The sequence below is a fragment of the Phaethon lepturus genome, unplaced genomic scaffold, assembly GCF_000687285.1.
Source record: "Phaethon lepturus isolate BGI_N335 unplaced genomic scaffold, ASM68728v1 scaffold52726, whole genome shotgun sequence".
Classification (NCBI taxonomy): domain Eukaryota; kingdom Metazoa; phylum Chordata; class Aves; order Phaethontiformes; family Phaethontidae; genus Phaethon; species Phaethon lepturus.
Window position 1 is genome coordinate 16345 of NW_010545165.1, and position 23679 is coordinate 40023.

The 23679-nt window shown below is 42.3% G+C and overlaps 1 protein-coding gene across 1 annotated transcript in view; it reads left to right on the top strand.

Annotated features, from left to right (window-relative positions):
• Positions 1-23679, top strand: part of ARHGAP20 (Rho GTPase activating protein 20) — a 50559-nt gene that overhangs the window by 7004 nt on the left and 19876 nt on the right. Inside the window, exons 2-5 of the mRNA XM_010288865.1 lie at positions 12291-12461; positions 17806-17955; positions 19841-19882; positions 21375-21459. Of these exons, the coding sequence (XP_010287167.1) occupies positions 12291-12461; positions 17806-17955; positions 19841-19882; positions 21375-21459 (448 nt within the window). The remainder of the gene's footprint in view (positions 1-12290; positions 12462-17805; positions 17956-19840; positions 19883-21374; positions 21460-23679) is intronic.

Genomic DNA, 23679 nt, shown 5'->3' on the forward strand with positions numbered 1-23679 from the left:
CGTTTTTTCTGTTTTGTTTTCTGTGTGAGCATGTGTGTGTATGTGTGCATATGTTTGTTTTTGATAAAACCCATCAGTTCTTCATTTATGACATACAAACTGGCTTATAGCAATGTTTGTACATCTGGAGATTGAAATGAGCTGCGGCTCTCAGAGATATGCTGCCTTTTTTAATAAAAGGACTAGAGGTAAAAAGAAGGAAGGCTTGGAAGCAGGGTTTTGGAGGGATTTGAGTTTAAATGAGGGATTAATTTTACAATAAATGACTAATAGTTTAACACTAGTGCCTTAAGCCAATTCCCCTTTGGATAGAGTTGTGACAGTTTTAAGGCAAGACAGCGAGGGGCACTGCTCATCGGGATGAGCACAGGGCTCTGCTTGTCCAGATGTCTCACTGTTCACATGTGCTTTTGGCTGCGGCCCATTTTGGGGGCTTTTTGGATTAGGCCTTGAGGTCTGGCAAAAGGCAGCTGTTGTCCAGCCATTGTGCATCCCTGACTTTAGACAATAAAATCTCTGCCAAATGGCAGTCTGGCCAAGAAGTTTGGGCAGTGGCATACCTGAGGAAATCACAGACCAACTCGCTCAGACTGCTTTGCGAACTTTATCTTGTGTAAACAAGAAGAAAGCCTCTAATGATGTGCAGGCTGATTTGCAGCCTGTGGTGCTCTCACCTCTGACAAGGGCCAGCATTAAATATGCACTGAACTCTCCTGCTGGCTGATGCGGCATTGCTTCTGGTCCAGTTCCTTCCTTATGGTGCACAAAACTGCTGGTGAGGAGTTTTTAATCATACCACAGGAGGAACAGTCTGTCTTTAGATTTCTTTTGTGACCATGTCTTAAGTGTTTTAAGTACCAGGGACTAGATCCAATAAAGGATAATAAGCCTCAAGGGCAAGACATGGGAATAATTTAGGTACCTGAATCTGAAATAGTGACTTAAAAAACATCATCTCAGTGGCTGCCTGATCTCCCAAATGCCTCTGTTCTTTAGGCACTCTCCTAATGAGCAAAGAGCTCCCGAAGCACGCCTGGAGCTGTGCTTTTGCACATCCCAGTACGGCATGACTCTTGGCAGCACTGGACAGGTCTGTGACAAAGAACTGTGTCACTGCTTTGTGTGAGGCTCCTGAGAACCTCCATCCACTGGTCCACAGACCCCATTTAACCTGCCTGGGCAAGAGCAAGCCCCTCACAAAAGCAGTTGCAAATGTTTCTGTCTTTTAAACCTCTGGCTGAGTCCACTTTTCTGGAGAGTTTTTTAATAATTGTTTAGGGCAGTGGTTCCTGAACGTGCAATATCAGGGCTGAAATGGGAAGAAGTCTGGCTCATTGGGTATTTTGGCAGGGAGAGACCATGGTCTATGTTGCAACCAAGGTTTGTGCCATCCAGCAAGCTCAGTGTAAGCTATCTGTAGGCGTTTCTAGCCTGCTCCTTCGGCAGGTCCCCACAGACCACTACCGCTCTTTGGGAAACTGCTGGCCTCGAAGTCGGTGTGCTTTTGATGGATCACCCAGGTTCAGCTCTCTGCGTCCTTTGACAATTCATCTTTGGCTTCCCAGAAGAGTGATGTAACTACTAAAGCAGAGGGTAGTTGGAGTGAGTGGAGACTTTACTTCTCCTTCCCACAGTTGAAGGTGGGTCACTATGCAGAAGGACATGCAGTCTTCCTGGGACCAAAAACCTTATGTTCACAGGAGCAAGCCTGGCTCTGTAGGTGAATGGTAAAAGCACTTACCCAGAAGGGAAAAGGCTTACGTCTGTTCCCAGGATTATTTTTCACCCACTGACACATCCATGTTCAGCCTGGCCTGTCCCTTAGCTGAAAGTGGTTGTAAGTACTGAGATGAGTGTGCTGGTTTGGATCCTCGTGCGCTCTATAGGGAGCCTGCGCACTGAACACTGACTGCATTCAGTGGGAGTAGGTATCTCAGTATGTCTAGGTGCATCCTAGGTCTTCATGGCAGCATTTTTCAGAAAATGCAGAAAAGAATGGTAAGGACCTTCACCTGAATGAATAAGCAGAGCTGAGGTGTTTTCATCCACCTTCCTTCCCTCTGCCTTTTGTTCTAGTAGTAAAACTGTATCCAGTATTTTGCAAGGCATCTCATTTGTTAGAGCTCCTCTGGAATCACTCTTGGTTGCTGAGCCCCTCAGACTAAGCAACCTCACACTCATTCCCCTCAGTTTTGCTGTCCAAGTGCATGACAAGTTTCCCCATGGGTGGTGTGTCAAGTGTGACATGCATTTCTACAAGGAGGTTCCTAATCAGACATGGGTAGGCTCTTCTGGTACATCAAAGACTCAAATAGACATGGGGAGAAACATCATCATGGGAGAGACTCTTGTGTTTCCCCCTTCTCCAGGCTGCCATTCTGTGCAGATAACTGACCTGTGCCCGCTTCTGCCTTACGTAAAGGAATTACCATCAGGTGCAGGATGTGGGGAATCCGCTGACAGTTTTTTTTCCCCACTCGGATCACTGGTGGAATAGAAACCTCTGACTAACCTGCCGGAATAGCTATGCGAAAAACTCGTTGCATGTGTAGGCAGTCACTTATAGGACCGCAAACCAGTGCGTGTGACTGCAACTAATTTGTCTGCTGGCTGTTCTAAGGAATTTGGGTCATTACACTTGCCATAGCTGGCAGCAGCAGGCATATCAGGTAATCTCTTCACTGTAATAGGATAATTCCTGTGCTGTAGTACTAGTATCAAAATGTGGTTTAAAGTCCTTGAGGCAAACCAAAGCCAGATTTGTTCCTGTTACAGCTGGGACAGGTGCAGTGAAGCGACAATCCCGTCTTCCAAGCGGCACTCACATCAGTCGTCCCTCATAGGGAAGTGGCCCTTAAAAACGTAAGCCAATATGAGGACTGGGCGGGTCCTGCCTTCACATCTGTGGTGGAGCTTTGTGGAATTCACCCCACAGTGTCCCACAGTTGTGGGGATACAGGCAAGGTCAGGTGGCAGTGGCTTCATTGAGAGCTGCAGCTTGCAGGAGGATAAAGCATGGTGAAGGGGCTTATCTTTTAAAGGCAGTACTTGCAGCTATTTATAGGTCACTTTGTATGTGATTGCTTTGTTTATAATCAGCAAGTTTTCTCCTGAAAAAGGGCAATCAGGGAACAGCAGCTGGTGGATTCCAGGTTTGCTTTACCTGACTACATATTTGAAGTCTTGCACTGTTTTGAATGCATTCATTTTTCTTAAAACTGGTTGTTGCCTAACTGTAGACTCTACCCAGGTGGCATGAGCCAAAGGGGGAAGAACCTAGCTGAATTACTTCTTGAAGAATGGGAAAGGGGCATGACTGTTGAGCAATGAGACTTTGAGAGACCTTGAGCAGCCCCCTTGGTATTACCCGATAGTTGTGTGAACTACAGGCAATAAGCCCAGGCAGTCACCTAGAAAATGCTATGTTTCCCTGTTAAAAGGACACGGTCACACAAGTGCTTTATTTTTGTCTACCTACAGCTTGTGTAACATGTAGCTGCAGACAATGGGGTAGGCAGATACTCACACACGAGCTTACTGACGGCCATACATGACAGTCCAGAAGGGTTTTCTAAGAATGCCCACACCAATCTTTTCTCATGCACACCTCAGCTTGAAATGACCTGTTTCTGCAGAGGTCTGCAGCATGTCCTGGCTATTTTTGGTAGCCCAGAATTCCTGGCTATTACATGACCTGCACTGAACTCTTGTAAATTTTGCAAGAAGATATTCGAAACACTCTTGTGAAAGAAAGGCTAATTTCATCCATGAGGTAACTCAAAATCAACAGAGTTGAGCAAGGCTTTTAAACACCCCAATTGTGATTAAGTGGGATTAAATGTCCCAATTGTGATTGCTGCTTCCCAAAAAATTTAAGGTAGGACAGAAACTCTATCCTTTCAGGCTACTAAAGTAATACTGGATCCTCCTACGGGGACATGGGTGAAACTGAGATCCCAGAGTTCGCCCCTGTATGTCTCCTTGGAGTAGGTAGGAAGGAGCCAGGGCAGAAGTGGCAAAGGTGGCCTGTTCCTCCAGACTTCTTGTAGGCCACAAGAAGCTCCAAAAAGCCCAGACAACTATGGTGCAGAACTGCAGTGCTGGGTTATTAAGTTCTGGCCTTTTCTTTGCCCTCTGTTCATCCTATTTGTTTCCTTTATTTTCCCTCAAAGGTCACTTTTTCCCTGCCTTTTTTTCATCTGAACAACTGAACAGATCTGAAATCTCTGTCTGGGTAGACAGTGCCTGGAATGTCATTTCCCTGGTGCCACTGGAATGGGAGAGTAACTCAAGGTGATGGTGCTACATCACTCAGTAAAAATGTGTGGGAACTGCAGTGGGGATCAGAGGATCGATTCTTCCAAAGGCCAGAAAAGATTTTATTGACTTCTACATGTGAATATGTCCTCCCTCAAACTTCTCCCCGGCTCAGGGAGACTTGGTCCAAAACCCTTTGGACTTGTTGATTGCTAGCAGAGCTGCAGAGCAGGACTGGAGGACACCCACACTGCAAGAGCGTTTCAGTAGGATGTAAATAGCTTGCACTAAATTCTTTTCTGGTGGAAATAGGCAAAATATGACCAAAACGTGTGGTGCTAATTTATACCAATAGAGAATCTTGTGCTAAATTTTCAGAGTAAACACCTTGCAGCTGTTTGTTAAAATAAAACAAAAAGCCGTGGAAGTAAACCAAACCACAAGCGTGTTTCCTGTCTCCAGCCACCACACTGTAGTACATATTTGCTCTGCAGCAAATATTGTCCTTTTGGCTATGTAGAAATTACTTAAGTGCAGCTTGTTTTCAGTTAAGCTGCCAAGCTTCCATCCTGAAATGTGTAAGGATTTTTTTTTAATGATGCATTTTACCCTACAGCTATGTGATATTTTACTGCGAGTCTTAATCGTTTACTGATTTTTGGAAGACTACAGAAAAATAATACAGTTACGTGCCTCGACACCTTGAACACTTAGTGCAAACCACATTATTCATTATAGTATTTTTTTAACTTTTAATAAGATTTTGACATCATGCAAAAATTATTTCAGATACTTAAAAAACAACTTTTAGACTCCTAGAATAATTTAAGTTGGAATATTTTCTCAATGTGTTTTGAATTAAAATGTGTACACTGAGTTTTAGAAGCAGAAGAGTGGTACCTGATTTCCTAAATATAAGTGGTAGCCCTGATTTCTGCCCTAAAATGTAAATTTATCTATTTATCTGAGCAAAACTTGCTCCCAACCTCTGTTAATATTCATCTTTATTCCGTTGTCCAGGCTTGTGTTTGCCCTGCCCGTGCTGGAGAGGGGGTTGCATTTTGATCTGAAGGCTCTGTGACCCTGTTGGGACTCGCTGCGTTATCTTGGGTGCAGTGTTTTCCGCTGCAGCTTGCTGAGGTCCAGCCGCTTGCATGGGCAGGGTGAGGACAGCCCTGTGCTGGAGGCTGTGAAGTGGGGCCGACGCGTGCCTGGGGCAGAGGGCTTTCCCCGAGATCCACAGGCGCAGCCCATGAGGGAAAATGTGGAGCTGAGAGAGGTGACTGCCTCGGATTGGTGCAAATACATTACTCATAAAAAAGAAGTTGCAGCAGGAAAGCACACTTAACCACGTAGGAGCAGGCATTTTAATACTTATAAAATAACTAATAGTCTTTGAAAAACTGAGCACATCTCACTTGTTTCATTGTACAAAAGCTACTGTACACGATGGCAATGGCCTAGGAGACTTTAACTGAGTGCTGCAGAAAATAGACTTGCTATTTCTGGAATGCTGTGCTGCTTTCACAAAGTGCTGCTTCAACTGTGTAAGATTTACCATAGATAACAGCAAGCAAACATGCCCAGCATCCTCAGAAAGAAGCTCCCTTAGCATACCAGGGATCAAGTTGACAGAAGATTTTCAGAAATGGGTTGGCAGCCCATGTGATTAAGAGAGTTTTATGCTTGTCTATCCAAGTCCCTTCTATAAATAGTCAGTGTAAGATTACAACAGCAAACTAACTTTCTCTTGGCCCATATCTTACCTACCACCTTCCTGGAAAACACTCCTACCCTCCAGGCTGATACTTTTTGCGCTTACTTTCTCCCTCCAGGTATAATTACTATTTATTAGAATAAAGTGCTGCATAAATTTAGATGAAAAGCGTGTTCCAAATCATGAGGATTTGAAGGGGGAAGAAGCACCGAGGATCTTGAGCACATGGATGACTCCCTGAGGGCACTGGTCATGGCTGGAAGGCAGTGACAGCAGTGAGTCGTTGCCACCTTTAAACATGCAGAGGATATTTTTTTATATAGTCTGCCTGTCTAAATAGGGCTCTGAGCCTGCAGATTGCTCCGTGTGGGTGAGCCTTGTCTTGTGGAGCCTCATTCATGGTGAGAGGAGCTGCGAGTGCTCGCCCTGAAGCCAGCGGGTCTTTGCGTGGCCATGCCAAACCGGTAGTGGGGATTGGGCAGGCTGGGCCGGGCAGCTCTTTTCAAATCGTGCCCTTTAATGAGCTATCAGTACGATACAGGCTAAATTCATCAGAGGCATAAGCAGGACCATCTCCGTTGTCTTGCATTCAGTCCCAAGCATGGGCACGTGGTTTCAGTGTACAAAAAAAGTTCTCCTTTCACTTTGTTTTCACTCCTCTTTTCTCACACAGAACGTGATGATCTATTGTCATGATATTCTCAGGTTGGCCAGGATATGGTACAAGTCATGTCCAAACTATCATTTCTTAAAATTAGTTATATGTTGAAGTACTGAAATGTTAATATTGCACTTAAGTGCACTATAAGCAACCCTGGGAGGCAGATCAGCACTCACTGCTGTGTTACAGGTTTGGGTATTTTTTTTCACCTTATCTCAGGGGAGGTAGGGCTTGCACACCAAATTGGAACTCTTTTCTTTTGGTTGGTTAAAGAATTGTCCTCAATACCTTATTAAGTTAATTATCTTGGATGCAAAATACCCTCTAGCCACACAATATGGGTAATATGTCTTATGTGCTAAAGATTTTCCAGCAGTAAACCATCTTGGCTTCCAAGCTGCAGTTAGCAGGGCCTGCCTCATTAGCAAATATAGGAAGCAAGCATCTATTAAGCTGCTATTGAAGTTCCTTATCACAGGAAGTTTTAGGAGCTTAAGGGTCTGAGTAGGAGGCATAGAAAAAAAATGCAAATATTGTTACCTGATTTCCAATATAAGCTCTATTAAGAAAATGAAGGAACTTCACTTCTAGATCAGGCTTGCTTTTTGGGGCTATCTCTGCTGGTTGCAAATCACATGTCATCCCTGACTGATATATCCATTTTGGCAAAAATCCGTAATGTGGGCTGGGCTGTAAACGTTTCTTACTGTGCAGATAGCTGCTGTTTTCACTAGCCTTGAAAATGTGTGAATAGCTCCTGCTTCTCTCAGTGAGGTGCTGCTGTGACCTAGTGATGATGAAGTAAATGCTTTATTGAGAGACACTGAGGTTGAAAATTCATTTGCTTTATTTTTCCTAAAATATAAATTGCTGGTTCCTTAGGACCATCCAAAACTGGCCTTTGAGATACATAAAATAAGTCTGTCGTCTCTAAAGACCATGAGGAGAGTTAGCAGGTGCTCTGCTTGGTAGCCTTCCTAGCCTATAGCCAAAACAAGGTCAGGTTTATGCCGTAAGCTGCAAGCTCTACGTGTGTGGGCACAAAACTGGAAAGAGCTTCTGGTCCTTAGCTGGGCTTCAGCACTGGCACGAGCATGCAGTATTTTTGCTTATGGTACCTATGTGTGAAATGAATATAGGCTAAGCCGTTCACTGTGAGAGGAATTTGGAAAGGTATTATGTATGTGTAAGTACTGGACAGACCATGTGCAGCCTCTCATGTGGCTGGGCTGACTCAGATTTCAGCCTTTTGAATAGCTGCCATTTTACTGCTCTGCTAATGAAAAGATGCATTTCTCACCTACCTGTTGTGAAGGACTTCAGAGGTTAAAGAGGAAAGTGATATTTTATTTCAATAGATATCAGTCACGCAGAGAGCATTGGTGCTACATCATTAGAGGAAATCAACTTCTGTGGCTGCAGAGGTATCATCAGTGGAGAGAAGTTCTGGCAGAGAACGATAACCAAAATAACAGAGTGAGATTTAGGACGAAGCGTGAGCAGTCTGAGAGAGGGATATCATACAGCTGGGATACCTGCAATAGCTCATTCCAGCTTAGATACCTTAGAACAGATTGTTCCCCTGAGGCATTTATAGCTTCATCTAAATCATAGATAAGCCGTTGTCATCATCAACTGAAATCAAGGGAAAACTTCCCATTGGCATAAATGACATTTGGATCATGCATTTAGTAACCACTTAACATGGGCTGTGAAACTCTCCTTTGGAAAGTGTAATTTCTTTCATTGTTTTCACTACAAATAGAGAATAAATCTGACATCTCCATTATTCCAAGAATAAACATTTTGGGGGTCATGCCATTCAGGTATCAGTTTTACTGAGAAACCCCAAGGAAGCTCTGCAGGGGGAAGAAGAAGTATTTTTTGTGCTTTTGTGGTTTCTGGTAAATACAGGATTGATGAAGTGAGCAGTGATATGTTTACTTTCACACTGAATGCAACGGGGATGTATTTTTCAGTGTTTGGCTGACTACTTTAGATTTCAACTTCATATATTACACCTACGAAACTGAAGAGTTCTTTTAAATCATTGTGTCTTTTGAACAGGCACAAGATGCCTATTTTGATTAATTTCAAAAAAGAATAGTTGTACAAACTTAGGCTCTGGAAATGGCAGGAGAAAAGTCTTCAATTATCTTTCTAATAATTTCAGCCAGTACAGTGACTTTAGTCTTTTCCTGAATAACTGTCTGTAGATGTCCTCAGATTATAGAATTTATTCCTTGGTTAAAAACCACACGTGGAAATTTCAGACCCACAAAACAGTACCTTTAGGAAGAAATGTCCACTTGAGACTAGAGAGTTACAATGGCAATGCCATCTAAACATCAGTATCAGCCTTGCTTCAACACAAAGTGGAACATGGCTGATTGCTGACTCTGCAGAATATCCCCATTTTTTGGAAACCAGTTCACAGTTCCTTCTTAACAAACTTGTATGATGGCTTTTGTCCCTTCCAAACTGGAAAGGAGTTACTCTGTGGGATTTTTACATGTGTTAATCATAGAACGACTTTTAGGGGAACGTAAAGGCCCTATATCACTTCTAGTTTTTAAATTAGATCAGAAATCACATTGACTTAAGTACTGATTTTTGCGTACTTCTGTTAAAAGGAATTTTCAAAGACACAGTATTCAAGTACTTAGCACTTTTCCAAATTAAACACATTTAATGGCCAGAAAAATCAGTGAGCCATTAAAAACTGAACTCCAAAAATACCTCCCTTATATAAATCCCTATGCCTGAGGGTATAGCTGATCTGCATTTTCTTCAGTGTAACAAAACTTGGGTTTCATTCCTGTCTTGTAACAATGGAACATTAATTGAGAGGATCAAAAGCACACTTTCCAGAAGACATTTATTGTCACTGCTGGTGAATTTCCTCCATGTTCCTTTGTCCTGGGGCGTTAGAAGGTTCTGACTAAATTAATGGCTTTGATTTTTTCCACTTTCTTTCAAAAGAAGAAAATATTTTCACTTTTTTTAATAGGGCTTATCAGGCAAACTCTATTAAAGTATGCAAGAGTGCCTGCTAGAGTTCAGATGACAGAGAAGCTTGAGAGGCATTGGGTCAAAAGGCAAATTTTGTTAAAATACCTGATTTACGTTATTGCATTTTCCTGTTCTAAAACTAAGTTCAATTTGCTTGACCCCTGCTGGCATTAATAAACCTACTGCACCTTCCTTTGCTTACCTGCATGACAAAGATTTTGCTTAGTTTAACTTGTGAGGTTCCCGGGCTTACAAATCAGGATGTAGAAATTGTACAAATGGGAATAATCTAATGGAGTTGCCTATATGGAGATATATGAGCCTGAATCTACAGGAAGGTTGTAGGGACAGGCACTTCAGTATGATTTTATGAATGTTTCTGATGATTTGATTACAGCAGTGTAACACAAAAGGATTTTTTCTAAATATTGTTGTTACTGCGTTCAAATATAAGTGAGTATTTCCCTGACTTAACCTTTCAGGTAGAGGCCATGCATGGCTTTCACGCAGGTGGATTGGTCATCATTCCTGATTTCTGCTTAAGTTTCTGTGCCCCGTGCTGCTAGGGATTTTATGAAATTGAGTTCCAGTAACCTATCAGGCACTGATGAACTGGTGAATTGGTGAATTCCCAGTTCCATGGAAGTGGCAGGCTAGGAGAGATGTTTGCTGTTCCCCTGACTCGCCTTGCTGGCCACACAGCATGTGTCACTGTTGTATTGGACCAAAACTCCTCTCTCTGCTTTAACCTCCACACTCCTGGACACCCCTTCTACTGAGGAACGATCAAATAACTTCAGGTTTGCATTATTCATTCTGAAAGTCATTCCTCTTTTTTCCCTCTTCCCTGAAGAGGTAGGTAGTGAAAGACAAGATTAAGACACAGTTTAAGACAAATTAAGTTGAGGAATTCTTTCAAAAACTCAGGCTCCCAGCCAGAAAGGGGAAACCAAGGCCAGACAGGGCTCTCCCCAGCAGGTAGAGATCCTCACCAGCTCCTTACAGATCAGTGAAAGTGTGTCCTGCTAATGTAGGCCAATCTCAGAGCTTATCCTTTCTCTCCCAGCTGTCAGGATTTCCTAAATAATTTCCTGAGTAATCCAGCCCCAGGCATCAAGGAGAGGAGGGTTGGGAATCATCCAGGCTCTAGTAGAGGTACAAGAAGGTTTATGACCTTTTTTGAAGGTTTTCTCTGCGCACTCTTTTTTTCTTTCATATCTCTCCCATTTGTTTTGTGACTTTCACTGTGTAAGGACCATTTCTGCTCCCAGCCAAGTTGTTAGGTGTTTGTCATCCATTCCAGTGGGACCAGGAATAAACTATAATCACAAAGCTGCTCACTTCAGCCTTTCCTTGCCAACCTGATCCTGCCAAGTTTTAGCTTTTTTTTTTTTTTTAAACAAGAAAAAATAAGTGGATACATTTGAATAAAAATTGAACTGATTCATTCAACCAAAGGGAAATGGTTCATTTGGAGGCACCTCTAAGGAAAGCAAATAATTGAAAATTTGCATTTAAAAATCATGAGTAAAGATGCTGATGGGTCCTGGTTTTAATCCAGAAATTCATTATTTAAGGTACACCAGGGTGTAGGAGACCCAGGTTCAGTGCTCTCACCTGCCTGGGAGAATTTGTAGCCATGCCTCTGGCTTTCCAAGGGAGAGCCTCATCTGCAACCAGCTTCCAGAGAGCCCTAGAGGGGGAGTGTCCTCCTCTCAGACCCTCACATTCATTCAGTTTGGCAACATATAAATAGACATTTGTTAGGGCAAGGCTCAGAAATTAAGGATATCCTGTCTGGGTGAGTGAACTGACCATCGTGCTAGAGAAACTCTTGTTTCTGCTTCAATAACTATTCAACTACTTTATGTCATGCAGAACGGTTAGATCAGGAGGGGTTGAGGGAATCACGTCTCCACCATCAGTAACCTTGGACTGCAACCTACTCGATACCTCCTTAGAAAAGATCAGTGTCTTCCAGGAGGGATCCTGATCAGCCCCCAATGACCTGGGTTTGGATTATCTGGCAGCCTTTATACACCACAGCCACAGACCATCATAGCTGTGCTCTAGTCACATAAGTAAATCCTGCAACAGGATTGTACTCCAGCCTGGGTCATGTGCTGGGAGAGAGGCTGAGCTCCTTTTCTCATGTTGCATCTAGCACATCGTCTGTCTCTAGCAATGTTCAGCTGCACCTTATGTTTGTCCTCGGTTCTTAATAATTTCTGTAAATTGCTCTTGACCCCAAGTATGAGTCTCCTTCTGACCAAGGTGGGTGTGCAGTTATCCCTTTGTCATGGACGTGCCTCCACTCTCTTTATGGAGAGGCTACAGGAGGTGCAGTATTTTCTCTAAGACTTCAGTACAAAGGGAGACAAACACAAATAGACAAAATGGAGAGAGCTGTATTTAAATTTTGCTAAATGCTATCCATCTGCTTGGGCTGTAAAGTGAGGACTGTCCCTAACAGATTTTGTCTCAGAATCTGACTGATGGATTATCTTTATTGTCCCTCTCACCTTTCACTGAAATGTGGTCATATAAATTGCTCGTTGGCAGGGGGTGTGGGAAGTTGCTGCCTGGTTCTCACAGGCAATTGGCTGATTCGCTTCCCTTTATTCCCTTTATTTTCTTTTGCAGGGAAGGCTGCTTCTCCCCCATCAGCCCAGAGGCATGTCCCCTTGTGCAGTCTTTCATGTGCCACAACCGAACATTCATCCTGGACGGCCATGTGCAGCTGAAGACAGGTCTGCAAACCCAGGAGCGACACCTTTTCCTCTTCACAGACCTTCTGGTTGTTGCCAAGTCCAAGTGAGTATGGCACATCAGGCACTGCTCCTACAGAGCAGCCCTTTCTCTTTGTGGAGCATAGCATGGATTTCCATAATGCTTTTTTAGTAGCACATCTTCCATAAATCATAAGGAAGCTTCTTGTTTGATCAATCGAAGTTAGGTGCCTGACCTCTTCAGGCACCTTTGAAAACCCCATAGCCATAGAGGAACTCTGGGACGCAACATTTTAAAGAAGTATCAGACGTTCTTGAATATATCGCTTGTGTTGCATCATCTTCCCTACTTTGGGAGCGCAGTGTCACAGAAAAGACTCATTGGTGCTCGACTGTGTTCACTGAGCTGCCTTAAACTGACTGTTGTGTTTTAGACAGGTCACCTTCAGTCCTCTGGGGTGTGTGTAACACCGGTGTCTGTGTCGCAGAGGGGCTACAGATCTTAACGCTTACCTGGAAGCTGCTTTGATACACACAAGTGATAAGCAGCTGTATAAAAATAGAGATTGCAGGCAGCATCGCAATGTCCGTCTCTGTGGGTTGTGCTGTGCCAGGAGGAATGTGGGGAAGGGGAAGGAGAAAGGAAGCGATGCTGAGCAGTCTGGGTAGTGTTCATGTGTAATCAGGCTTGCTGCCGAGCTCTGATTATTCACTCTACCATTCACAATTAAATCAGATTTACAAGCTGCATGTAGCATGCCAGCTTCGTGCAGCATTTGTGGTTAAAGGCAATTTTAGAGGGTGCTTTCACTTGTTGTTATGGGTTATGGGGAAATAATAATAAAAATTCGTGATGCAGCTTCATTCTCTGTTAGGCACCGTGTTTGTGGTTTCACAGAGTGGGTAATCTCAATGTGAATCCTGGGCTTTTGCAATGTGTCTTTTCGCTTAAGCAATTGTTTCAGAGGCTGCCGGGAAAAGCCAGAATAAATCTGTGTTTTCCGTAGAAATCTGAGCTGTGTCCGTTTGAATCATACATGGTAAATGTAACCCCCCCAGCTGAACTCCTTCACTTGATGTAGTGTGACAAGAGGGGATATTTTACCCAAAACATGTTGCACTATGGGTGGGTGGTGAACAAAAGGATATTTAGGGGAAATCTTGCTATTCTAGCAGCAGTAGCAGTAATAACATTGTTACTCTATTTATATATGTTTGTGTCACCTAATTTAAGCTTTCAAATGTTAAATATTTGCAGCTTACCTAGGCTTCTAGGCTCCTCTTATAGTCATTGAGGGAAAACCAGCACCTTCCTGCAGCAAACTCACCCGACCCCGAAAGAGTGCTGATGGTGGGTGAGGGGAGTCACGCTCTTGGGGGTCTTTCACTCTGTCCACTGGCTATTCAGCGGGTGTAGTCTCACTAACTTAGCTCTAAGCTCCTGAGTTGTAGAAGACTAAAGTCAGGTGAGATGAATCCGTCCCTTGCTGGTCAGCATGCTGAGCAGAAGCCATGCTGGAACACCAGACTGAGTTGCACATTACCACAGGTTTGGTTGGGTCCCAGTGGGACTATTTGCATATTAGAGCACTACTCTGTGTAACCACTCCAAAACCTGATCCCCAGGGAGTAGTAATGGCTCTTACAGCATTTGATTTAGTGTGAAGAGTCTGCAATGTTTGAAGAAGGTGGAACAGAACAAATTGTGCTTCTGCAGGTGAAAAAGGGGGAGGGGGATCAAGTCTTTGCTAGAAATGGTAAAAATAGTATTTTGAGTGAGATTACTTCATGTATTTTAAAGAACTAATTGGGATGTTCTCTCTACAGCTGCCCTGTCAGTAATTAAAGCATCAGAGCTGTCACTAATGAATACTACTTAAAAATCAACATTTTTAAAGCTATCTTATGCTAAAATACCATTGCTGATTCCTAGAGGGAAAACCCGAGTGGTGTGTATTGCTATGCAGCTGTGACTATTGATTGCTATTGATTTTTTAATAGCTGATACAGAGTGAAGACAGCACGTCACCAGGACAGTGTTAATGATACATCTGAATCTGACTTAACTTCGGAATTATTCCTTGTGAAGGTGCTAAAAATTTGTAATACTCTTTTGTATTAAGCAGTTTTTCAGCTTGGGGCATACAAACACCAACGATATCTTAGGTACAGCTCGGCACTGTATTGGTGTCAGCTCAGCTGCAGGTAGCCAGTCACTGTGCAAAGGGACCTCATATCCATTTAGACTTCGTACGACCAGCAAATGGGTACAAGTTTTTCCTAAAGACAGTAACAATTATATTGTGTCCTCTGAGCTTGCTGGGTAAACTCCGGTGCAGCAGTGAGCTCCTGCTTAAAGGCAGCAAATAGGCATTGCTCCCATGGAAATTTGTGGGGGTAAATCCTCTCTACAACCGTCTCTGTATGACTTTGGACAAGGTGCCTGCAGGTTTGTTTTCTGCTACTTTCTAATAATTTTTGAAATGTAGACTTAACTTTTCAGATCATGCATTAGCCCAGCTTATTAAAAATAAGACTAATACTCACATGCTGTGCTTCTCTCTCTGCTGCCCCACCTTTTACTGCCTTCATGTGAGGAACAAGTCATAGATTGATTAATAGAGTTTTTCTCACTAAACCAACGTTAAATATGTAAAATGTTATACTGTTTTATATATATTGATGAGATTTCTTACAGAAAGCTTGTGTTTTAATTTGGCAGAGTAAATATTTCAGGGATCTGTCAGCTCAATGATCAAGGTTTCTTACATAAGTTTTGTGTGGGAGGCACAGAGAAATGGCTTCCTTTTTCTCCTTTGTAGTACATACGTGCATATATACACGTACATTTTAAGGTTATTTTCCCAATGTGGCTGGATGTAGAAATTGATGGTTGAGTACATACATGGAATTACGGCAGCAATCTCACAGTAGATCCATTAATGCTTTTGTCAGAGGGTCCTATTAAGGAGATTAGCAAAGCTAGTGAGAAGTTAATCTTCCATCTGTTAACGGCTGCAAAGTATCCAGTTGCCACTTACGGAAAGCAAAAGCAACTGAGTTTACTCTGCAGGAGTAGCACAATTTGGGGTGTGTCAATACCTACACCATTGATGTTCATGATTTTTCTGTTGATTTCAGTGGACTCTGGATCTGCCTGATATTTACAGTGTAACACTTGCAGGGAGACTTACTTCATTAAAAAATAAATAAAATCTTCGTTAGATTGTTACTCTTCCCATTTTTCACATGTTCAGTCATGCTGCTTCCTTAGTCAGCAATGATATATTCATTTCTAGAGGTAATGCTTTAGCACTTAAATAGAAGACCCACAGTTTCACAAATGCTGAGAACCCATGGATTGCATAAAGGACATGGCAGATAGAGATAAAATTATACTTCAGGCTCTTTAGATTTTAATGGAGGCTACTGTTTCAGCGCCTCTGGAAACCAGGCCACTTGAATACTGATAATAGCTGAGAGCTGTGACTAGGCATGGCAAACGGGGTAAGAATATACATCAAGCATGATTGGAGAACATCTTTGTCCTTCTGCCAACACCCTGCCGACACCTGCTACTGGCACCGTAGGGGTCTGGCTTTATGAACTGTAAATGTTAAAAAAGTGAAACAGCATGTAGAGAATTCACTGCACTGAGTAATGGGAAAAAGAAATTGAGGAGAAAGGGAGGTCAACAGATTGATTCGGTGGAGTCAGACCAGGCATCCATTTACTAACATCTACATTAGAATTCACAGCTGTACTTTTTTGTAAATCTACATTTTCACAGTTCAATCTGTGGTCAGTCAGTTAAATTATTTCTGTATTCTGCACAGATCTTACCTGTTGTATCACAAACTGATTTGTTGGCGAGCGTGTTGAAATGTTCTCCTCTACTTTAAGTTTCTCTTTGATGGGGTAAGAAAACATAATAAAGAGAACTGGAATGTACAGCTGACCAGGAAACACCATGGTATAGTTTTAAAAATACCTGAACTTGAGATGGTATTTTACAGTATTTTATGGTGATCTAATTGAAGTGCACCTTTTTGCCAGTTGTGATATGCACTGATGGTCCTTTCTTGCACACCATTGTAAACGCTGCTGGGTTATTTGTGTTGCTCTACCCCACTACACCCGTTAGCGTAATGGCAGCTGGAAACCTCAGACCGGTCAGGGTACTGCAAGTTCATCTATGTCCTCTTTAAAGCCGCAAGGTTCAAGTACTTTCATGTTTCAGAGTGTATTAGTTCAGTGTGTCCTAAATCAAATACCTTGTAAATGAGACTAATCTCAGAGAAGGTAGTCATTGTGTACCAAAGCTCTAAGAAACTCCTTACCTGGCATATTTATTTATAGAGCACTAATCACCATGGTGCCTGGCACTGTCCCCATCCACGTTTGCAACACGGTGTTGAACTGACATGCTCTTGCTTGAAAGTCCTTGGATTAGAAGGGCACAACATTTTCAGGGAAGGGACACTTTTCCTCCAGCCTTTCCCTGCTGGCCCAGGAGAACCATAGCTCAGGTAATTAAGTTTGCAAGGTCTCTAGCGCAAACCTGCCTTGAAGTGAGCGGCTGTTGCATTGCTGCAGGGCTGGATAGACTTTGTGAGATTTTACTTGTTTTTCACGTAGAACTGGTGCCCACCAATTTGACAAAGGAAGGAGACTTGTAATGGGAAATTAAGTGGAAGAAAAGGGTTGAAATAAAAAAGTGAAAGTCTGTAAATTTGACCTTTACTGTACTTTAATGTTTAGTAGGATAAAATACAGGAAGGACCAAATTTTTTAAAAATTGGGGAAATTATATATCTTCTTTGTAGATGACTAGGTATTTTGAGAATGCACAAAGTCCTGACTCATTCTCCAAGTGGTGTTGGCTTAAAGCTACCATGCAGCTAGTTCATGGAGGCTGTATGTAATCTGTGCTGCAGTTAACAACAATGGCAGTTTTCTGTTTGTTCTTTCTTCAGGATTGCCTAGTTGTCACTACTTAAACTGATGATAGTTGTTGGCCCTGGGGCTAAGCAATCCAACTATACTGTAAACTCCTTAATGGCATTAAAGTCACTGAAAGGAGAGTCCAACACAAGAGGCAATCTTTGCTTCATGGCGAGATTTGGAGGGGAGATCTAGACGTGGGGAGGAGTTTTCCCCCATGAAGGGAGATGTCCAGGGATGCCACAAGCAACCTATCTATCCCACATATAAGATATCTGTTGATCCTATTTAGATGAGAAATTGATATATTTTTATATGCAACACATATAAAACATTGTTTTCTTTAACTAAGGCAGAAATGCTTCTTCCATCAGCTCCGATGCAAGCTTCACATGTGCCTGAAGGAAAAAGAAACTCTGAGTTGTTAAAGCTGCCTTGCTATGTTTTCATGTGTCTGACAAACCTCTCTCATTTAATGGTCACAGGTCGCACTCTCATTTCAAACTAAAGTGCCAAGCACGTCTCTGTGAGATGTGGACAGCATTTTGTACAGAAGAAGTCTGTGAAGGCAGCACAGACCCAGAGAGGTCCTTTGTTTTGGGCTGGCCCACCACAAACTGTGTGGCAAATTTCAGGTAAGAATTGATATGTGTATTATTTACCAAGTTACTTAAATGTTTTTAGACTGACAGGTAATGAGACTATCATGGATTCATTTCAGCACCACTGAAGTTGGGAAGCAGGAACTTACTGATTCATAAACCAATTCCTTCTGCTGCTGTGAGCAAGTCACCGTCCATGCATCATCTTCTGTCTCTCTGCAAATGTGTCAGTGATAATCACTTCTCACTTAAATCTTTGAGAAAATACATGATTTGGCAAAGCACTGTCCATGCTGCAAACTTACTCAGTGGACATTCTCTTTTTTTTGGTATAATTTGACAAACATCTTGGCTAACATTAATAAGATGAACGACAAATAGTAAACAGCCAAGATAATGAAAAGATCAAAGAGACCCTTGTAGGACACTTCTGAACAGAAGAGTTTGTACTGGAAGTAGCAGGAAACGTATAGTGAAATACTGACCGTGTCCTATTTCCCTTTTTAACTTGTGTTAAAGTCAAAATTCCTCTTACAGCAGAGTCTCTGAATTTTAACAGAGAGAAAGATTTTTGGTCTGTCTTTGCAGCATTTACTGTAGGACACATAAGGACTGTAGAGGTAATTTCAGTGATTAGGCTAATTTTAGTCTCAGTGGGAGGGCTCTGTTGTCACTTTGCATAAGGGAGGGCACCATCCCCCTGAAATCCCAGCTGCTTAGCCACAGTAATTTGGCTGGGTCTTGGAAAACGCATTTTCCTCTTTACCAACAGAGAGCAAAAGCTGACGCATGCAGCTTAATTTGTATGTCACATTGTCTGTATCCAAAGAGAATGCTGTGCACAAACTGCTCTCTTTTGAGCTGGTTGTGCGGTTTATGTTTTTTTCACTTAATAGTCCTGAAACAAAGCTGAAATTTTCTATTGATTTTCAGTTGAACTCTTGCCAATAAACATGAGCTTTGATCTAGAGACAGTACGTGATCCTCTACAGCTATCAGGAAGTAGTTAGATAGGAAAGCAATAGCTTCAGTCCAGAGTCAGAGATTTTATAGAAGTAAAATTATTTTATGACTGGAGGTACACAGAAAAATCTAAAATGCCATTCATGAGTCCGTAGATGCATATCTGACAGAATTGAAGCAGCCAAAGCAGATTCACATTTTTAATGTTTATAAAGTGCATTGCCCTCACAGCATCATTTGGTAGGTTTGTAGTTCCCTAAATGCCTGCTCTGAAAATTTGAAGAACTTGATTTGCAGAAGCAGCAGTGGGAATAGCAGTTACTCCATCTGGGGCAAGATTTAAATCAAGAAAGTTGAACCAAAATTAGGTTAGATTCCTTGCACTATCCTATTATTAGCTACATTTAACTGGACAGTTTGTATCCTTGAAAGTGTATAAATGAGATAAAGAGAAATGAGATAAAAGCCTTAAAATTTCCCCCTACTAAGTACAGTGGGATCTTTCTTCATTGTGGCTTATGTGTACTTTGTAATGTGGTGATAAACCAAGTAATAAATAAGGAGAGAATTAGAATAGTTAAAGTGGAAAGAATCTATATATCTGAGGAAATACCTTTAAACTTTTGAAGGAAGCTCTTATTTTAAAGTGCCTTCCTCTTCTATTTGGACATCAGTTTAAGAACTCAACCTTTTTCCTACTGAATTCACTGGGGTAAAGCTTTAACTTCTGTGATAAAAATCAGTAACTGGGGCTTTTGATCTCCGTGGCAGGCTTTTCACTTGATTTTGCAGAGAGGCAGATTTTTCATTCAAATCTGGAAAAACCTTTTAGTTTCTGTAGATACTTATGGAAATTGCAACCAAGCAGCAGACCATTTCACCATGGTTTGTACAAGGGCTATTTTGGTATTAGAATGATGGCTGATTTGTCCCTGTTTTTCTATAATTCTTGCAGGTCTGCAGAACAAAAGGAAACATGGCTGTCTTTTTTGCAAAGGTACTTTATTATACAGTCTTTGAAGACACTGAAAAGATTCCCTGTCCTCTAGACCAGTGATTCCCAAGCTGTGGTACCTTATGCCATCATGATAGATAAGCTCTTTCAAAGTGATATTAAGAAAAAAACCATCTCATGTCTTCTTCCTGCAGAAGATGGTATGTGCCATTCATGCAATGATCACTACACAAGGAAGGAAATGCTTCCCTGTTCCTGAACATGGCTCAGGCCAAAACTGGAGCAATTCCTATCACACTTGGTCCCTTCCCTGCAGAGTTGTAGGAAACTCTGCCACCATCTCTCCAGTTGAGCCTGGGGTTCTTCCCAAGGTGATGGCATCTAAGCAAGCCCAGCTCAGGAACCTCTGCTCTAACTTACCTGCTGCTCATGGCTGGCTGTATTTTGGACTTACAAAATGGACCCCAAGCTGGAGGGTATGGTGGGAGGGTTTGTGTAAATAGAACTGTCTTATTTCAGTCAGTATTTGGACAGAAAACTACTAGTGGTGGTTTTGTTTTCTGGTGACGTAGTTCTGCTGGTTGGGGTTTGTGTCTTTATCTTCAGAGTTCCTGGGGTTGTTTAAATCATCATTGTTGGGCATGATTTCTAATTCACTCTTCTGTTCAGTCCTTTGAACTGGTGAATCATAGAATCATAGAATAGTTTGTGTTGGAAAAGACTTTTTAAGGTCATCTAGTCCAACCCTCCTGCAATGAGCAGGAACACCTTCAACTAAATCAGGTTTCTGAGCGCCCCACCCAACCTGATCTTGAATGTTTCCAGGGATGGGGCATCTACCACCTCTCTGGGCAACCCCTGACAGTGTTTCACCACCCTCACTGTGAAAAAATTCTTCCTTAGATCTAGTCTAAATCTACCCTCTTTCAGTTTAAAATCATTACCCCTTGTCCTATTGCTACAGGCGTTGTGAAAAAGTCTGTCCCCATCTTTCTGGTAAGCGCCCTTTAAGTACTGGAAGGCTGCAAGAAGATCTTCCCAGAGCCTTCTCTTCTCCAGACTGAGCAACCCCAACGCTCTCACAGGAGAGGTGTTCCATCCCTCTGAGCATTTTTGTGGCCCTGCTCTGGAGCCCCTCCAGCAGGTCCGTGTCTTTCCTGTGCTGAGGGCTCCAGAGCTGGACGCAGGACTCCAGGTGGGAACTCACCAGCGCAGATTGTAGGAGCCTATAGTGCACACTGAGGCATCACAATGATGAGTAGTTTTAGCTTTATTTTTTAAATCCAGTTTTTCCGCTGCTTACATTGATTTCTACAATGAACTTTAATACAATAGGACATTACTAGGGGCCACGATCAGCATCCCTTCCAGATACTGCTGGATGCTTTCCTGTCCTCAGAGATCTTTCTACTGCAGTACCTCTGCAAACAATCTGCTTCTTACCTAGTTAGTGTTTGATTGCTATTTAAATGTCCATCTTGCTATTTATGTTTACAATATTAAAAATTTACTTATTTTGTACTTGTTTTGTCAGTCGAATAAGAGAAGAGAAGGAAAAAGACTATCCTAAAAGCATTCCTTTGAAGATAATTGCAAAGGACGTGGGAACTTGTGCATATGTAAGTGCTCTTGAGCTAAATGGGTGTCTAAATCCACATCAGCTGTGAGTGCTAGTCACCTGTAAACCCTTTGGATATTGGGAAGGTTCCTTTGGGTTGTAACTTTTAAGCATCCCGCCCCTTTAAAAGACTCAGCATACACAGCCCTGAAATGTTTGTTTCCTGTGTTTAATACATGAATTCCTTTTTAAAGACAGTGTGTTTGGTAAGAAATACTGGTTCTGGCACACAAACTAAAGACTGTACAGTGTGAAGTCCCAAGAAACACCTCTAGTGGAATTTATGCTTAAGCATCTTCAGAAATGCCAATACAATGTACCCTTTTTTTGCTTGTAAAATTGTTCTAAACCCACAGCTGCCTTGATTCAATTCTGCAAAGTTGCAATGTGTTCTTTGCTTATAATGACCATGTCAGTAAAACTGTGTATATGAACACCCTGAAATTGCCTTAAGCATGTTTTTCATCAACTAACTGATGTTGGTAAATTTATAGGCACAAGGTAAATTGGTAAAGAAAGGTCATCCACAGGGTGATTTGCACCTTTTTTACTAAGTCGTTTTTAACCAATTTAAACTAAATTCTTGTATGTAGCCAGTTCCCTAGGGATACCCTAGCTTTCAGTGATAATCCATCCATTCTTCCTCTGTTTCTTATACATTTGTCCTTTCTTTCTAACTGTTCTTTTACGATCTATATTTCATGCTCAGAGGCCTAAAGAGCATTTGCAAGGACATGAGAAATTTTTGCAGAAGTTAGACCTCATTGGAGGTCTTTGCCCAACAGTGAATCTTCACTTAGAATTCTGTATTTGCATAGACATAAGCATAAAGGAGTCTGCCTTTTTTCAGAAAATCATTATTAAGGTAAATGATAATAGTTAGAATTGCAATGTTGCTAAGACAAATGTTAATAGTAGTTCAGATGCAGGACTGCAGATCAAGCTGTGCTTAGGTGTAAACGTTGATAAATCATACATGCACTCAGGTGTTGTGCTCTTGTACCAGGGTTTGGGGTTTTTTTCAATGCCTTCTCTCCTTAGCTATAATTAATTCATGTGCCAAATGTGATTTCCTGAACCTGACAGTCCTAGAAACGACACACTGTAGTCTAGCTATTATCAGTAATAAAACAGTGGAGGAGCAGATGGAAACTTTGTGATGCAAATAGCTCTTATGGCACTGTGGTCCCCGTGCTACAGCAGCTGGAGGTGCCCAAGAATTATTTCATATTTGGAGGGTAGGGAACGCTGAACACAAAACACAAACCGGTTTATTATATTCTAGCCAAGAGCAAAACTTATGCAAATGTGCTGACCTACTCCTGAGAGCCAGATGTCATTGCTTCAGGCAAATGTTAAATTTTTTATGGTATGAGCATTCAGATATGTCCTGAAGCAAGATATACAGTATTCTCACTACTTTCCTTTGATTGCCACGGCAGCTTGTTACCGTCAGAGACTTATACAAACATATAGCTTAAATCTTTTCTAAACGCAAAATGTCAGGGGTTTGTTTCACCTGAACATCCTATGGCCAGTATAAAATTGATATACTACGCAGGGTAACAGTGTATAGCAAACGGTCTTGGGGCTGGCAGTGAACATTTACATCCTGGCTCTGCCACCTTCCCTTCTTTGAGCCATTGGGTACGCCTGGGCCATTTGTTGCAGCGGGCATGCGTTTCTTCTGAGAGGGCTTTAGACTGGCCATGGACCAACTGCAATCCAAAAGCTGTGTAGTCTCATTAGCAGAGCCAAGCTATCACGGCTCTAAAGAGGGCTCAGTAACTTGTGCTTGATGTGTGGGAGCTGCCTGTCGGTTTGGGAAGCGAGGCCAGCGTGGGTGTGATGGTGCAAGCAAAAACCCCTCTGGACATGCTCTCCCCAGCTGTTTTTTCCTTTGCAAGGTGATGGCAGCGGAGCTGCCACATCCCGGCGGGGCTGAGGATGGCGTCATTAGGCCTGGTGTGTTTGCAATGCACTGCCCTGCCTAAGAGCAGCCCATGGTGCAGAGGTACAGAGCATCGCGCAGCTGTACAGCAGTAATACTGGTGCCAGGCGCTGAAATCTCACTCTGGAAAGACTGCCTTGTGGCAAGCGGCACTTCCTCCGACACGAAGCTCGGCACTTCGTGCTGGTTGCCATAGCTCTTTAGAAAGCAGTGTTTCTGTAGATCCATGCTTTTCCATACTGCAGATCAGCAGATTCCGGAGGATGCCAG